Source organism: Theobroma umbraticum, unplaced genomic scaffold (assembly GCF_002168275.2).
Source record: "Theobroma umbraticum cultivar Fairchild unplaced genomic scaffold, ASM216827v3 scaffold_25.0, whole genome shotgun sequence".
Lineage (NCBI taxonomy): Eukaryota > Viridiplantae > Streptophyta > Magnoliopsida > Malvales > Malvaceae > Theobroma > Theobroma umbraticum.
This window is the reverse complement of record NW_018397282.1, coordinates 481,857-500,769: the sequence shown is the minus strand read 5'-3', so window position 1 is coordinate 500,769 and position 18,913 is coordinate 481,857. Positions and strand designations below refer to the sequence as shown.

The 18,913-nt window shown below is 33.2% G+C and overlaps 1 protein-coding gene across 1 annotated transcript; it reads right to left on the bottom strand.

Moving 5' to 3' along the window:
• Positions 1 to 9,575: 9,575 nt before the first annotated feature.
• LOC110428127 (uncharacterized) lies at positions 9,576 to 10,834 on the bottom strand. The gene is made up of 2 exons (XM_021443845.2): positions 10,433 to 10,834; positions 9,576 to 10,343 (listed from the first exon to the last, which is right to left on the bottom strand). Exons 1-2 carry the CDS (start codon positions 10,744 to 10,746, stop codon positions 9,857 to 9,859), a joined length of 801 nt encoding a protein of 266 aa, XP_021299520.1. The 5' UTR covers positions 10,747 to 10,834; the 3' UTR covers positions 9,576 to 9,856.
• Between the last annotated feature and the right edge of the window lie 8,079 nt (positions 10,835 to 18,913).

Sequence of the window (18,913 nt, the reverse complement as noted above, 5' to 3'; positions counted from 1 at the left end):
TGTAGCGTTTCTCTTCCTCTTTCTTATATTTGAGGTACAATTTATATATATATATATATGCATCATCCGTATGAAAAAGGAATTTTCTCTTTTTCTTTCTCCAAATGAATTTTTTAAAAGATAAGATTATTTTTTATTTTATTTCTGATCTAAAGTCCATTATTCAGTTTATTGGTGTGATATGCACATGATGTAATTATAAATGCATACTATAAATCACGATAAATGTCAAATAAAATTTTTTTATTGAGAATATTCCCTGCCCATGATACTAATGAGATTTGGGAATACTCTTAGAAAACTTGCATTCACAAGCTTATCAAGCAAATCTCATCATTGGAGTAATAAGTTGCGAGTAAAAATAATAGTTTCATAGAGATCCAAACATGCAGCTCCCCTTAGGACCCCCACCTAAGTTCCATCGCCCACTGTGTCTTTTCCAAACAGCCACGCCAAATATCTTGACCAATCTAAGAGATGGGACAGCCCATGCCAATCAGCATCAAGCAATGAACCCAGCAAAGATCCTGAAAGACACTGCCCATTCACTTTTGAAGACCAAACACCCCAACCCATAAGGATTCAAAGCTCTCAATCTACAACACAAACTCACCTATTCAACAGCAAGCTTGCCCATAACCAAACCGAAGGCAAAAGCCCCCAATTATCTAATCACCACTCAGCCCCCCCCATCACTAACCCAAGCTCGGCCCCATAAAAGCCCAAAAAAACAAAACACCCTACAAACCTACACCCCAACCTTGTTAAACCCAGCCCACACAAACACAAATATAAACCCAAGTCATTCCTCATCATACCCACACCCAAACACCAAACTTGTACATTAAAGCTCAACCCCAAACAAAGCTAATCCCACCTCATTCGAGCTCTTCATCTGAAGGAACCTTATCTCAAAACTTCCCAAAGCCTGTAGCCTTTAAAACCCAACATGCTTCACACTCAAAAGAAAAAGTCACCCAATCTCCTTAGTCAAAGCCACCAACACCTATCGATTCATCATCAACAGAACCAATGTTAGTAAAGTCCAAAACCAAAACAAAAAAGCTAAAGGAGAAAAGAGCCACCTTCCACCTTAAAAGACCCTCTAAGCTGAAAAAGCCTTCGTCTGTGGACAGAGATGTTAGATCAAAGTCAAAAAGCCAACCAAAATTGGGGAAAGAAAGCAAGAAAAAACACAAAAGGAAAGACCTTATAGACTTGTTCAATGATCCTTTATGTGCAGAACTCCTCAACTTGAAAATATTGGGGAACTATCTGATGTTAGCGAAGCAGCCCACACATGGCGAGTTTGCTCTCAACTTGGTCTGAGTTTTGAATTAGATAAAGATGAGGCTATTAAACAATTGGAAGAAATTGGCAAGGACACCAAAATGACCAACCGTGTTATGGGACAACGAAATTGAGGATTTTGAACTAGTGCGTCTTCTTATTCCTTTTCCCATGGTTTGCATCCTTTCATGGAACATCAGAGGGCTTGGCCATTCAGTCAAAAGAAGGGCAGTTTAGTAGCTAGTCTCAAGCCTCAAACTAGAAATTGTCTTCCTTCAAGAGACCAAGAAACAGGATGTGAATAGCAAACTTCTTGACTCTCTTTGGAAAATCAGTAATTATAGCAGTAGTTGGTCACCGTCAGTTAGAACTATAGGGGGTTTAATTTTCTTATGGTCAAACAACTTCTTCAAATTGGAGAACTCCATGATCTCACAAAGGTACATTATTCTCTCTGGTTTAATCCCTCATTTGAATACTCATTGCACTTTTGTTAATCTTTATGGGCCTAATGATGCTATCGAGCGTGCTACCTTATGGGCTGAGTTAATCAACTTGTAAAACAACTCCTCTTCTCCTTGGTGTATTGCTGGTGATTTCAACATCTTCAAAGCTTCTGATGAAAAGTCAAGGGGTAATCTGGATGTTCAAGGCATGGAAACCTTTTCTTCTTTCATTAATGACATGTCTCTTATGGATCTTCTTATGGTTGGTGGACTTTATAGTTGGTTTAATAACAGAGACCCCCCCCATTAACTACAGACTGGATAGATTCTTGGTGAGTTGTGAGCTTCTTCTTCTTTATCCCTCGATTATCCAGAAATGCCTTTCAAGATCCCTCTCTGAGCACAAACCAAATATTGTTGAGACTGACAAGGAATCTTGGGGCCTCAAGCCTTTCAGATTGTTTACCTACTGGTTTGAAGACAAAGAATTCGCTTCTTTTGTTAACAATTCTTGGTCTAGCATCACCCACAGTGACAATGTCAGACCTGTTCTTTTTAACCAACTCAAAGCTCTAAAAAACATCGTCAAAAAGTGGCAATCAGATCACCACAGGCTGGACACTAATCAAATTAGCCTTCTAGAGAATAAAATTAATGAAGTTGAAAAAGTGGCAGAAACCAGAACTTTATCCACCCAAGAAAAAAACTCTCTTTCTACATCCCGCACTAAACTCCAGGAATTATATAGAAGACAAGAACGGCGTGGTTTCAAACATTCAGATTTAAATGGACTCAACTTGGCGATCAAAATACAAAATTTTTTCAACTTTCAGCCTCCAATCGTAGAAGGAAAAACCTTATCCATCAGATTTCAACCAACGAAACTAATCTGGACAACCCCAAAGACATCCATAAAGAAGTGATCCAGCATTTCAAGAAATTGTATGCTAAAGGCACTACTCTTAAGCTTAGAACCTTTGATTGCCCCTTTCAACAAATCAGTGACTCCCAAAGGATTACTTTAGAGCTTTCTTTCATGGAAGAGGAGGTTTGGAATGCCATTCAAGACTGTGATGGAAATAAGGCGCTTGATCTAGATGGCTTCAACATTGATTTCTACAAAAAATTATGGCCATCAATCAAAGGTAGTGTCCTCAACTTTTTTGAACATATCTATTCTAATGATGTTTTCAACAGGAATATCAACTCATCATTCATCACCCTTGTCCCAAAATGCAATGGTGCTAACAACTTCTCCCAATTTCGACCAATAAGTCTCGTTAGCAGTTCTTATAAAATTCTTGCTAAAGTCTTCTCCAACAGATTAAAGCCAATTATAGGATCTATCATAGGAAATTCGTAATTTGCTTTTATCAAAAGAAGACAGATCTTGGATTGCTCGCTCATTGCTAATGAGCTCCTTGATTCAATCAAGAAAAGGAAGCAAGATGGTACTCTTTTCAAGGTTGATTTCGAGAAGGCTTTTGATTGCATTGAATGGGACTTTTTATGTTTTATTATGAAGCTCATGGGCTTCGGTGATCGGTGGTGTTCTTGGATCCACTATTGCATCTCCACTGCTTCTATTTCAGTTCTCATCAGTGGCTCTCCCACTTCTCAATTTAAGATGCAACGAGGCTTAAGACAAGGTTGTCCCCTTTCCCCCATGCTTTTCAATATTATGGTGGAATCCCTTAACATCATGTGTGTCAAAGTAGTTTCTTGTAACCTTTTCGAGGGTCTTTCTATTCATGATAGCATCCTCGTTATCACTCACTTCTAATTTACCGATGACATGCTTATCTTTTGCAAACCGAGACTTGACTCTCTAAAAAATATGAGCAGAATCTTGAAGGGTTTTCAAGCTATTTCAGGGCTTAAAATCAACTTTTGTAAGAGTAGTCTCATCGGTATCAAAGTACCCCAACAAGACCTTCAACATTGGGCCACCTACCTCGAATGTAAAATTGATAAACTTCTAACAAACTACCTTGGACTTCCTCTCGGTGTTGCAGCTAACTCAGTGTCCTTATGGAATCCCATTATTGAGAGATTTCATGCTCGTTTGGCTTCTTGGAAGGGGCATTATCTTTCAATAGGTGGTAGACTCACCTGTATCAAGTCAATTCTTGAGAGCCTTTCCCTTTATTATCTTTCCATTCTCAAAATGCCTGTTGGTGTAAAGAGCAAACTTGAAAAAATTCAAAAAGACTTCCTTTAGTCAGGATGTGAAGATAAAAAGAAAATTCATTATGTCCAATGGCCTTTGGTCACTAGACCCAAATGTTGTGGGGGCCTTGGCATCATTGATTTGGGTTTAAAAAATAAAGCATTACTTAATAAATGGCTTTGGCAATATGCCAATGAGCCCCACAGCCTATGGAGAAATGTCATTACTGTCAAGAATAATCTCAAACCCGTAAGCTCTTTTCCCTACTGCCCCTTCATGCAAATCATCAACCTTATGGAGAAACATAGCTCGCCCTCTTGCTAATGATGATGCCTTCCACGACCAAGTGATGTCCAACCTTGGCTTCATGCTCGACAATGGGAAAACCATTCACTTCTAAACTGACCCTTGGCTTGATAACCATTCTCTTTCGCTAAGATTTCCAAGAATTTTACACTTGCTATTAATAAAATAGGAGTTGTTGCTGACTTCGGTTCATAGGAAAGGAATTGTTGGAGGTGAAACATTCAACTAAGGAGTAACCCATTTAATTGGGAACTTGGTCAGTGGAGTAATTTCTTGGATGTCATCAAATCAATCCAGCCCCACCATTCTGCCCCATACCAAGCCATTTGGAAAAAATCGACTAGTAGTACTTACACGCCTTCATCTTTTGTCAACCATTTCCAGTCGAACATTTGGGCTCCCAAGCCTCATTAAAGGCAGCTTTGGAAGGGACATGCCCCCCCAAAAATTGAAGTCTTCACATGGCAGGTCCTCCTTGGAAAAGTCACTGTCAAGTATGAACTCTTCAAAAGGGGTTTGCTTGATATTAATGCTTCCCAGTGTACCTTTTACAATGCTGAACCTGAGACTTCTTTTCATCTCTTCTTCACTTGTTTGGTAACTTGAAACATCTGGATGCACAATTGCAGCCTTTGGGGGCTTAGCTTGGTTCACCCAAGTAATGCTACTATCTTTTTTGTCTCTTGGCTGAACAATAAACCACCTTATGGTTCTCTTGAAATATGGCACATGCTTTTCTTCTCTACCTTATGGTCAATTTGGCTTTGTAGAAATGAAACCCTCTTCCAAGGTAAGCACCTTAATGTGAATCAGCTGCAAGACATTATCCTTGTTAGGTTAGCCTATTGGTGCAAGGGAAAATGACCACTTGACCACATTCCAGCTTCTCACTTCCTTTTCGAACTTGTAGAATTTGCATCAATATTAGGAAATGCAAAAGAAAAGCCATCTCCAAATGGATGAGACCACCACTAGGTTCTTACAAACTAAATGTTGATAGTTCTGCTTTAGGGAAACTAGGGCTTGCAGGTATTGGGGGGCCCATTAGAGATCATGAAGGTTTCATTAAAGGGGTTTTCTCTACTCCCATTAGCATCGAGGACTCCAACTACGCTGAGTTTCTGGCTTTCAAAGAGGGCCTCTCCTTCTTTTTTTCTTCACCTTAGGCCTCCAGCACTCTCTATGTTGAAAGCAACTCCAAAAATGCCATCACTTGGGCATCGGACCATAACTCTGTTCTGTGGCGTATGAAGCTTTTATCCAACTGTATTGAAGCGTTCAAAACAAGTTCCAAGGATCTTACCTTCACTCACATTAACAGAAAGGCAAACACTCTAGCTGACGGGCTTGCAAAAGCTGGGACTATCAGCTTCAATCATTTTTTAACTTTGATTTAATCCTGTTTTGGAAAATAAAGGTGTTTAGTCTCTATTCTGTCCATCCCATTAGTTCACTTTGTTGAGTTCATGAATATCTGGGTTTATGTTGATTTTTTCCTTTTTATTGTTGTGGCTTTCCTGTAAGTCAATCTTCTGAACTGTCCTTGGCAGTTTCTTTGTATTGCCTTAATTGGCTCCGTTATATGATCACTTGCCATTAAAAAAAAATAATATTTTCATGAATGTAAACGCTAGTACAAAGTAAAGATTTTTTATTAAGAACATTCTCCAAGCTCTTTCATCATGTTAGTGAGACCCAAATATATATTCTTTCACGTATAAGAGTTTCCAAGCGAACTCACCTTCGCAGGGTTCTCTAAAAGTTCCATCATCGAGGCCTTGCAAAAGAAAGAAAAATCTAGTTTTTTGGCTAAACAAATTCCTTTACGGTCACAAGCAGGTGCCTCGGTGTTGGTATAAGCAATTTGATACCTTCATTGTGAGCTTAGGTTTTCAAAGATGCGAGGCTGACCATTATAGTTACACTTGTAACTTAGGTAATGAGTGCTTATGTATCTTGTTATTATATGTAGACGATATGATTATTGCAAGCAATAATTTGGAACACGCATCTACAATAAAAGCTCAATTGGTTTGGGAATTTGAAATGGAGGATTTGGGAGTTGTGAATTAGATTCTTAAGATGAAGGTACTCAAAAAAAGAAAGGACAAGAAGATCTGGTTATTTCAAAAGGGTTATATAGAAAGAATTCTGCTGCCTTTCAACATGCACAATGCAAAACTAGTAAGTACCCCATTTTCTGTTCATATTAAATTGTCTTCAAAATTACCTCCCAGCAGTGAAGCAGAGAAGGAAGCGATGTCTCGAGTACCATATTCATTAACAGTAAAGTGGCTTATGTTTGCCATGATATGTACAAGACCAAACCTTGCACAAGCAATGGGAGTAGTTAGGAGGTATATGGAAAATCCAGGTCATGATCATTGGATGGCTGTCAAGTGGATCCTTAGATATCTAGGAGGCACTCATAATGTCTCATTGTGTTTTGGGCACATAAAGCTACAATCCACTGGTTTTGTTGATGCAGATTTTGCTGGTGATAAGGATAGAAGGAGGTTTATTACAGGCTACATTTTTACCATGTCAGGAGGTGTAATTAGCCTGGAATCAAAACTACAATCAGTTGTAGCATCACCAACAACAGAGGCAAAATACATGGCAGCAACGCATGGTTGCAAGGAAACTATATGGCTGCAAAGGCTTCTTGAGGAATTGACGACTAGACAACAGGAGGTTGTTCGTGTTAATAATGATAGCCAAAGTGTTCTTCATTGAGTTAGTAATATCCCAATAAAGTGAGTCAAAGCAACAGAGAAGCCACGATTTTAGCACAAAGTAAAGAAACGGACTTGACTTTCTCTTGAATTAGTATTTATTTTGCCCCCTATACTTGATCCTTTCTTAATCATAATTATGATTAATATTGGATAATTATGGTTAAATATTATTATAATTTATAATTGGGGATGATAATTCTGGATTTAATGACGTTGAACTGTATTATATTTATGGTAAATTTGAATAATGGAATTATACTATAATTGTATATATTTTAATTAAATTATTTTAATCATGTTTTAATCGAGTTAATCATGTAAAAGATTATAAATCGTATAAATTTCAAACCTATTCATCATGTAAACGTGTCATTCGTATAAAATTTATCTTGATATATATATAATAAATGTATTAATCGTGTCATATAACACTATTATTAAACGTTTCTATATGTGTTTAAGATCCAACGAATAAAGGTAACAAAGTTTTGAGTGGTGCAAATCTGACAACGGGATCATTGTACAATAAACCCCACTTGTTTTATCCAAGCCTAAACAATAAGCGAATAACTTAATCAACTCAATTACAACTCAAAGCCATAAATAACTTGACTCAGCTTGACTTAATCAACTCAGCCATAACTCAGTTCTCATGCAAAGCCACAGCCCACATAAGGAATTTCGGATTCAGGACATCATTCATTATACAAGAGTAAGTAGCATGACTGGACAATTCATGGTCATTGCAATAGCAGATTGCTTGTCATTTAACACATTATATGTTACAAATGCATTCCAGGATCAAAGATGGGTGAGTGAAAATCACAAGATGTGAGATTAACAACACCCCAAATAGATGGAAGGATAACAAATGAACTACCTGGAGATTATTTAAATTCTAAATAAAATAATCACCAAGAGGAATTCACACTTTATATCAAACTTCAAACATAATAGGATTAAGATGGACAAACCACAGAACAAATTAAAGAAACAAGCTCGAGGCAAATACAAGAAGAATATTCTTACAGACTATAGCGAGAAGAACGCCATACGGTTGACAAAAATGTAACAAGAACTTCGAAGAAAAATACTTCAAATTATTCCTTTTGAAAATTAGATAAATCTTCATGATCTTAATTTCAACCTATGTTACAGAATACTTCTAAAAAGTGTCATATCCCACACAAGTGTCTAACACAGAAGATACCAAACAGACGGTTCTATCTGCGTAGCTTTTGCTTGCAAACATATGAAAATACTTTTTCTTATAAAAGAATAAAATCAACTTCTACATTGAATCTGGAAAAAAAGACAATTTCTAAATTGTATCTAATACCTTTTAGATACATTTAGATATACATCAAACATGAATGCAACCTGGAGATGGCCATTTTAGCTGAGACAAACAATGAGTTCATAACTAAGAAGCACCGAAGGTATATATCATAAAAGGTTTAGCTATTTATAAGAAAGATTGATTCTATAATAAACTTCCAACTGTTGCATAATGACCATGTATCTGCTGTATCATATTCTACCTTGTCAAGGATTACCACATGAATGTGTCCCTATCATATTATACTGCAAAAGATTCATGTTGCACAGGTGTAAATTATCAGGGTAAACATAAATTGATCAAGTAATAAAACCTTTATGATAGTCATCCAAGCCTTTAAAGAGCAAAAACCTATAACAATCACCTAATAGTTCTAACTAAATGAGTTCAGCTGAATGGTATCAAGAGTAAACTAATGGTTCTTAAAGAACTGCAGTGTCCATATAATGACCACCTAAATAACAATCAGACAAAGATTAAACCCAAGAAAGAGTAGCTTGAGTGGTTTACTCAGCAGCTGCCCTACTTTATGAAAGATGAAGGATCAGCTGTTTAACTACATCATTCTAGGCACCAACAAATAATCTTTTCCTTGTTGACCAACCATATAATCTTCCTTGAGGCACAAAATTCTTCAATTAAACAATATTACCAAGAAAAAGGTTATGCCATAATTGCATATTGCTAGAGAAGATATGGCTGACTTGAAGAAATAACTGCAAATGAGGTTCAAAAAGAAGTGATGTGTTCAATGAGTAAACAGAGACACAAACAATAATCTGGCCAAGGATGAGCCCATAAATTTTAAAGCTCAACCTCCCACATGCTATAAAACCCAGTTTCTATGTCTACATGCAAATCTATTTCTGTATAAAAAAATTACAGTGAAGTATATGCTTATTTAAACTAGAAGCTAGAGATGCAATATGGACCAACAGGACATTAATATCTTGATAGACATAATAGGAAAATGAAAGCTTTACAGTACACAGATATGTTGTTCCTATTTATTCTTAATATAATAAATAGCACACATAAAGGTTTCCACTTCTCACAGAACTATGTCCTGTAACTTTTGAAATTGGAGAGCTTTGATACATGTATGAAATATTAGAACAACAGCATAAGTATATGATTTTCCTTCTAAACTGCAATCATAGAAATAGGCAGTTTGTTGAAAGGGAAGCCTGTTATCCATCCTTTACTTCTCACCCTTTTCATGTCTTGATGCAAGCAACAACCGATTGTGGACTCAATCCAAAAGCAAATTATGATATTCAATGATGTAAGCAAGTGAATATAAGCTCTAATTAAATCAATAGATTAAGATTCTGTATACATACACATTGCCTTCTAAGAGCTGAACCAAATATGCCCAGGCTTCTCTTCCTCTGGCAACTCAAGAATTACATGAAACTCTCCAGCGTTCTGGCCTATGTACATACACCTTATCCTTCAACAAAACCTTTACTAGCTATTTCCAGATCCATTATAAAAATGGTAATGTGCTGATACACGTATATATTATAAAATTTCACCATATACAATAAGTATGAAGTAACTCAGACTATGAACAAGTAGCGAAACCATCTTGAGCAAGCAAATATCCTTCTCGATCCAATGTCTCTCTAACTGCACGATAAAACTCAACCCAAGATGATTGATACATGTCCACAGGGCCCCATAGAAATGTTGGATTAGGACTTGCCGGGCAAGCAGCAACCAAATCCAACACGGAGGCTGCTGGTTTAAACGGCTGTGGGAAATTAAATGCTAAATTATCAACCTTATGCTCATAGATTTTTCCATTTCGATCTAATTTGTACCTTGAAGTACCCTGAAACTGTCCCTTGGCCTCCCATGGAACTCTAGGGACACCTCTCAAGTTCCATCTAATCAATATGATATTCTCTGAAGGTTGCCAAATCCTAAAAACTTCAAGGGAAATCTCTCTGAACAATATTTTACCATGAAATCTCAAAGCCCAGAAGATCAATTTGTAGTTTTCAATACCAGAAAATGTATTCAAAGGGTCTACAAAAGTAATATCATCCCTGCAAAAAAAGAGAGAAACACAAACTTCAACAAAACAAAATCCCGAATTCCCAAGGGAAGAAAAGAAAAACCCAGAAGAAGAAATTACCTGTAAATGTCATAATTGAGGTCTCTGGTGAAAAGCAAAGGCAAATCCTCACGAAGAGTCCTAACAGCAAGTCCTAGGTTGACATAAAACTCATCTCTTTGGTGGGGGTGCTGTTGCTTGTCCTGGTGAAGTGAGGGAGAGTGAACCTTAACCTGGGAGCCTCGGAGGGTTGGGGATTGCACAGTTAGAGTTCCAGAGGAGAGCTTGGGAGTTTGGGAAAGCAGTGGTTGGTGAATGGGTTTTTCTCTATCTTTAGAGCAAGTTCTGGTTTGAAGGAGGAGAGAAGAAGAAAGGTTAGTTAGCAGAAAAGCCATGGCGGGCCTTCCCAATTGTTTGGTCTCAAAAGCTCTTAGCTTCTCATGAGGGAAAGAAAGAGAGATGACTTTGTGAAGTTGAGTGGCTTTAAACATTGCCATGAAACCAAATGGAATGTGTGCCCCATACAAGGCTTGAACGTGGACCAAATTTGAAAGGCTTTTGTTCTTGGCAATTTGGTGCAACTTTTATTATTCGTTTTGTATTTTCTTCTATTCAAATTGGCAATAAATTCATCCAAAAATTATTCACTAGCTTGAACTATGAAAATTTATTAGTTTATCAATAAATTAATAATTTATCAATTTATATATTAATTAATAAAAAATTAATTTATCAAAATATTCTTTATGTCTTTTCAAAAAAATCTAATTCGAAACTTTTAAATTTTCAACCAATTTCGCATATAATTATTTTCATTTTATTTTCATAAAAATAAAAGAATAATCCTTTTTTTTTTCTTTTGCAAGGAGACAAAAAAAAGTCAAATTTGATTGCCTCTAAGTATAAAACATTTCAAAATAAATGTCATATAAATTGAATTTTTTTTGCTATATTTAATAATAATTAATATGTTTTTTGTTTATTATTGTTTTCAACTATTCATAAATGATATAAAAATAATAAATAATAATAATTCATAGGTACTAGAAAATTAATTTAGAAAGGGGAGGAGTAGGAAGGATCTTGTTTGGGATAATATGGACAAGAAAGAGCATAATTTAAAAGGATATCCCATCTACAGCATCTTCTTACTCTTTACATTTTCTTTTGTTTTTATTCTTTCTTTTTTTTTATTTGATAAATGGTTTCTCTTCTAAGTGATACTCCAACTAAAACTTGAGCTCTATTTTGAATGTTTTACATTGAAATCTTAAAATGGGCAGACTAAAATTTACAGATTAGTAGAAAGCTACCTCCCTTTAGGTAATCTAAAATCACATTTCTCACAAAAAAAATAAAAAAAAAAAATCCTCTTTCTCATACACTCAGTTCTCAAACTAAACAATAGAAATTAAAAAAATATATTATATAAAGAAACTTATTTTCAAACAGTGATTGTAGTATTTTAAGTAAGAAAACGAGAAAAGAGACTATAACTATTGGGAATTAAAAAGGGGTATAATTAAAAAACTCCTCTCTGATCATTGTAAAAGGACACTTTGACTCATTTTTTTTTAAAATGATATTTTTGACTCTTTGACTGTTAACATTGTTAATCAATAATTAAAAAAAATGCAATCTAATATTAAATAAATACTTTAGACACAAATAACCTCTTTTATTAAAAAAATATGTTATCTCTTTTCTCTTTCAAAAACCTTAATAAAAAAATTAAAAGAATTTTAACACCTTTTCTTCAAATTTTCATCTTATGCATTTTGATCCATCTAAAAAATTTTGAAATAATCAACACCCATTCTTCAAATTCCCTTTTTCTTCCTAACTTGAAGAATTTTCTCTCAGAGACAGATCTAGGATTAAACTATTGGGGGGCAAAAATCAGAAAAAGCTAACATGTTCATGTATATAAAAAGTTTAGGGTAAAAAGCATATATATAACATACCTTTTAGTAGTTTTTGTTATATATTTTGTCTTATCTTAGGTCATGTCGTCATGGTCTTGGATTATTGAATTTATAAGTCACACTTATATAGACTATTTAATTAGTGCTTATTACTTATTGGTGAGTCTTTCCTTGGAGTATTGGTATGTTCCCATAAGTGATAAGCATAAGCCCATGACATCTGTTTCACTTGACGGGGGTTGAGAGAAAAACATAAAGGTGTAGACACCATTTTATTTATTTAAATTAATTTATATTTTATAATCTCTTATTATTAGTATTTGTTCTATGGGCTGATGTTGAGTCTAGGGTTAGAATTAAGTGCTTTAAAGGGCTCTTTTGGGCCATTAAAAATTCTAAGTCTTGCTTAAGCCAAATCCAAATTCTAATTTGTCACTAATAGATTTTGTTAAAATAATTAAGACAAAAATGGACCAAACACTAAAATTTAATCAAATTAAGCAAATAAATAGGATTAATACAAAACTAAAAGAACAATTTGGAAGCTCAATCAAGCCAGTTGGCCACACAAGCAAACAATGAAATCATACAACCATGACATGCAAAATGCGTTTTGCCAGGTGCAATTTCTTGCACTTGGCAAAGGCCAAGATGATGTGATCCAATGGCCAGCTGAGGTGCCAAGAATGACATCTTCAACTCCATATAAATACAAGATGCAGAAAAAAATAAAGTAGGGAGAGGCAGTAACCCATGAAAAAAAAGAAACCACAATTTTTTAAGAAAAACCTAGAGGAGAGCAAAAGAAAAAAATACTACTGAGAGAAAACCCAAAACCTTAGATTTAGGAATAGAAAAATGTTAGTATGAGCTCTACAAGCCAATCTGTGATTGTATGGGAATTACAATTTTGAGATATTCATGTATGACATTTTGTTATTCATAATAACATTGAGGTAATTCTTTATCCATAAGTTTTTGATTTAATTACCTTTTGTACTTATGTAGATAAAACCCATGGAACTATATATGCCTTGTAAGGGAATTGTATTAGGACACAATTATGAGATCCCTATGCATCAAAGCATTGTTCCCAAAAGTTCTTAATCATTGTATTATTGAGACGGGGCATAAATAATGCTCAAAGATGGGCACATGTTATGTTCTTTACTTGTGAAGTAAACAACCGCTCTCACAAGTTGAAGTATAGAGATACTTGAGACTAACATGTGGGTGCTTGCCATGGGAGAGCGAATTTACTGAACATGACTTGCCCTGAGAAGTGTATTTGCTACCTCATTCAAGTGTCTATGCAATACTTCTTATGTGTTAGTTGTGTAACTACTCTCTAGACTTGAGACACTAGATTGTCTTGTAAGTAGAAAACTACACTTTGATTTCATCCCTACAGATGCATAATCAAGGATGTCAAAACAAGATGTTTTTGGGTATAATATTAAGCATATAAAGGCAAATGAGTGGGTAAGATAGGAATCATTACCTTAAGTGATTCAAGGAAAAATATCTCATTAGTTCTTAGTTGACATTAACTTAATCAAATCCTTGGCCAAGGTGATTAGGAGATTATAAAATGAGTTTTATAAGTCTCCATGAAGTTGATGATATAACTACAAGAACAAATATGGAAGTCCATAAGAGTAGGCACTGCACCGAGCTATTATCATCTTTAGGATATATGATGAGGGAATGAATTACATTGATAAATTATACTAATTACTCTATGATGTAGAGTTATTTAAGCTTAATTTTGATAGTAATTTAGTTTAGTTCTTGTGGTAATGCGTAGAAATTAGTATATTTTATTTAAATTATTTTAAATTAGTAATTTAGGTGAGTTAGTCTAGTTTTAGTTAATTTTATACTTAATTTGGTGTTAATATGATTAAGATCGATTGTTATTGATATTAATTGTTCTTTTGTAGGTGTTTAATGAGGAGCTAAATTATTAATCTAAGATTATAATTAAATTCAATACATAGTCCGATTTATTTATCTTTCTTTTAGGGATATCAATGGGTAGGGTACTCATTAATTTTGAGGTATCTGAACCCTAACCCTATTAAAAATCAAATACCTTAACCTTACTAACTACCTGAATAATTTTAAAAATTATTACCCTAATCTTAACCCTAATACATTCCCATTACCCTATAATTGCTCTAATCCAATTAAATACCCAATTAAATAAAAAAATTATTAAAATCTTCTTCATAGGTATCCAAGTACCGAATTAACTATTCTAATTTCATAACTTCTCTTTAGATTTATATGTCATAAGTTTATATAAATAACGGTATATATATTATAATTAATAATTTTATGAGTTATAATTTTTGTAATGTTAACACAAAATAGAAAGTAAATATGTTGTACATATATATATATATATATATATATATATATATATAGACACACACACGTACACATCAAAAATATTTTAATATATATAATAGTAATTATATTCCTTATAAATGAATAAAATAGATATATAAAGTATATATATTAAAAGATATTACAAGTTAATTAATAATAATAGTTTCATGAATTAATTTAATTAATTATACAGATTTGTTCTTAATTTCATGAAATTAAAAAAAAACACTTAGGTTCCAAAACTATTCTAATCTCAAAGCTTTCTTTAAGTATATATATTATAAGATTATATAAACAATGGTATATATATTATAATTAATAATTTTATAAGTCATAATTTTTGTAATGTTAACACAAAATAGAAAGTAAATATATTTATAATAAAGTTATATATATAATAATTATATTTCTTTATAATATAATATAATATTCATATTTTTTAAACATAATTAACAATCTAATAAGTTTTTAATATAAATATATTAATGTTATCATATTAATACTTAGAGTAACCATACTTTTCATATATTTGTTAGCTTTTAACAAAAAGAATTACTTGTAAAGTTGGTAAAAATTGTAAATTTTTAATTTAATTATTAAAAGAATAATAAAATATTTATAAATAGTAATCGAGTTTGAGGTAACAAGTACCCAAAGGGTGGTACCCAAACCTGATAGGGGTAATGAAATCACTACCTTAACCCATCCCCAAGTCGATTATAAGGTACCCTACCTTTATATAATAAGGTTAAGTATCTACGAATACCCTATAATCAGGTACCCATTGCCATCCTTACTTTCTTTTGCTTATGTTTAATGGATTTAAGTTGTTTATTCTATTCTATTCATAATGCTTCTAATTGAATTGCCATCAATTAGATTGAATTGAAAACTTGAGTTAAACCTAATGAAGGAGATTTAGGTAGACCTTGAATATAATAGTGTATGATTGAATAAACTTAGTGGATGATTAGGTGGTTTGATTTGCATATAGAGTAGACATACATCTATAAGCCATACGTAGCTAAAATTACAGCACAAACTTAATGAATCTTTCTTTAATTTAATTTGTATAGACATATAGTAAATTAATTGAGAGAGATATTTTTATGAGAAACTCGATAGAGACTTGTAAATACTTTAAGACTCTAGGTTAGCAACTTAATCTATTAAGCTCAGTTAAGAGAAAGAGAAATAATAATCAGATGAAGTATTGAGGGACATCATAATCTTATGTCTAGAAGTCAATCAAGTTTAAATTTAAAGTAGTTTTATTTTTAAAGGTTTGCATTTTAATTCAATTTTAGTGTTTGGATAAAATTACGATGTGCAATTTTAGTAATTAATAGTAAGAATTAATTCAATTTCATGTGAGATTGGCACTCTATTTATCATTATATTAGCTTTGCGATACGTATACTTGCATGGGTTGAAAATTTAACAATAAGTTTTTGACACCATTGTTGAGGAGTTGATTTTTAGTTCTTTCTTGTTAATATTAATATGAAGCATTCTAAATTTTAATCCAAACTTTTCTTTTCTTTAATTTTTCAGGTACTTTTGGTCATTGTATGCTAAGAGCTTGAAATTTGAAAATTGTTCCTTTTGATTCAAAAATCGAAAAGACTTTTCGAAAACTTTAGAGGAAAAATAAAAAAAGTTTCTACTCAAGCAAAACAATGGTTGATCAACAAGAGGAAGAGACCAAGTCTTTGAGGGATTATGCTGTCCCACGAGTTCAAAGTCTCCACTTTAGTATTTGAAGACCTCCTATTCAAGCCAAGAATTTTGAAATTAAGCCATCAATCATTCAGATGATTCAGACTTTTGTTTAGTTTGGGGGTTTGCCTAATGATGATCTGAATGCTCATATTGTAAATTTTTTAAAAATTTACCATACATTAAAGGCTAATGGTGTTACTGATGATGTTAGAAGATTGAGGCTTTTCCCTTTTTCATTCAGAGATAAAGCAAAGAGTTGGTTAAATTTGCTTTCTGTTGGTTCCATTAATACTTGGGAAGATTTGGCTCATAAATTCTTAGAAAAATTCTTCCCACCTATCAAGATAGCAAAGATGCGGAATGATATAACTTTTTTCTTGCAATTTGATTCTAAATCACACTATGAGGCTTGGGAGAGGTATAAGATTTGATAAGAAGGTGTCCTCACCATGGATTACCTAAGTGGCTGCAAGTTTAGACTTTTTATAATGGTTTGCTAAGACCTTTTAGAACTACTATTGATATTGTAGCTAGAGGTGCACTTATGAGTAAATCCATTGATGAGGCTTATGATTTACTTGAAAAGATCGCTTTCAATAACTATCAAAGGCCATCTGAAAGATTAGGTATAAGAAAATTTGTTAGAGTTCATGAATTAGATAAGATAAATACTTTATCTACACAATTGGCTTATCTCACAAAAAAAATAGATAAACTAAGTATTAATGCTGTTCAAAACCTTTGTGACATGTGAAGTTTGTGGAGATGGACATTCCAATGAAAATTGTCCCATCAATTTTAAATCTTGTCAATTTGTTGGAAATAGGCAACAAAACAATCCCTATTCCAACACTTAATCCTGGTTTGAGGAATTATCTTGATTTTTCATGGAATAACAACCAAAGGTCTTCATCAACATTTAAGTTAAACTTTCCTCCTGGATTTCTATCTAGAGCCCCCATGCTAGAGAAAAAGCTTTCAATGGAGGAGATGGTCATGCTATACATGACAAAGACTGATGCATTCATTCAAAGTTAAATAGCATCAATAAGAAATCTTGAGACAAAGGCACCTTACCAAGTGATACTGAGCCCAATCCAAGAAAAGAAGGTGAGGAACATTGTAAGGCAATCAATTTTCGCAATGGGAAAAATGTACGTCAAGCGGTAAGTAATAAAGTTTTAAATTCTGAAACTTCATTTCAATCTGATAAGAAAGAAATTGAAAAAAGATGCTGAAAAAGAAATTGTGGTTGAACAATCCACTGAAAATTCAAAAAAAGAAAAATCACAATTAAAATATGCTCATACACATCCACCACCTTATTTTCAAAGATTTTAGAAAGAGAAACTTGACAAATAATTCTAGAAATTTATTGATGTGTTTAAAAAGTTACATATTAATATTCCTTTTGTTGAAGCTTTGGAATATTAAATTTTTGAAAAATATCCTATCTAAAAAAAGGAAATTAGGTGAGTTTGAAACTGTTGCACTTACTGAAGAGTATAGTATCATCATTCAGAATAAGCTTCCACTAAAGCTTAAAGATCCAGGTAGTTTACTATTCCTTACAATATTAGCACTCTTTGTTTTGCTAAAGCTTTATGTGATTTGGGTGCAAGTATAAATTTGATGCCATTGTCCATTCATAAAAATTTTAGTTTGGAAAAGATTAAACCAACTTCTGTGACTTTACAACTTGCTGATCAATCCATCACCTATCCTTATGGTATTGTGGAAGATGTTTTAGTAAAAGTTGGTAAGTTTATTTTTCCAGTAGATTTTATTATTCTTGATATGAAAGAAGATTGCCAAATACCGAACATTTTTTAGAGACCATTCTTGAGAACTGCTCGAGCTCTAATTGATGTGGAAAAAAGTGAGCTTACTTTAAAGGTTAAAGATCAACAAGTAACATTTAGTATTTTTAGAGCTTTAAAATTTTACAATAAACATGATGAATGTTTCTCAATTAATGTGGTGGATGACATAATTAATTATGTGTTTATAGAGAATCATCATGATCTATTGGAAACTTCTTTGAATTCTTCATGTGATATTATTGATGAAAATATTCTTGAATATGTTAATCATCTTGATGCCCCATCACATCTCCCAAAATCTCAATTTGAGTATTTGAAATTATCAATTATAACCTCACCAATCAAGGCTTCCACTGAAGAACCTTATTCACTTGAGCTCACACCATTGCCTAATCATTTAAGGTATGTTTTTTTGGAAAATTCTTCTATATTACCAGTAATTATTTCTTCTTCTCTTTCTGATAAACAGGAAAATAAACTCTTTTGAGTTTTAAGATATTACCAAAATGCAATCACGTGGACTATTGTAGACATCAAAGGAATTAGTCCATCAATTTTCATGCACAAAATTCTTTTGGGAAAATCATAAAGCAACCATTGAACATCAACGAAAGCTAAATCCAATCATGAAAAAAGTAGTAAAGAAAAAAAATTCTAAAGTGGCTAGATGAAGGTATTATCAATCCTATTTCTAATAG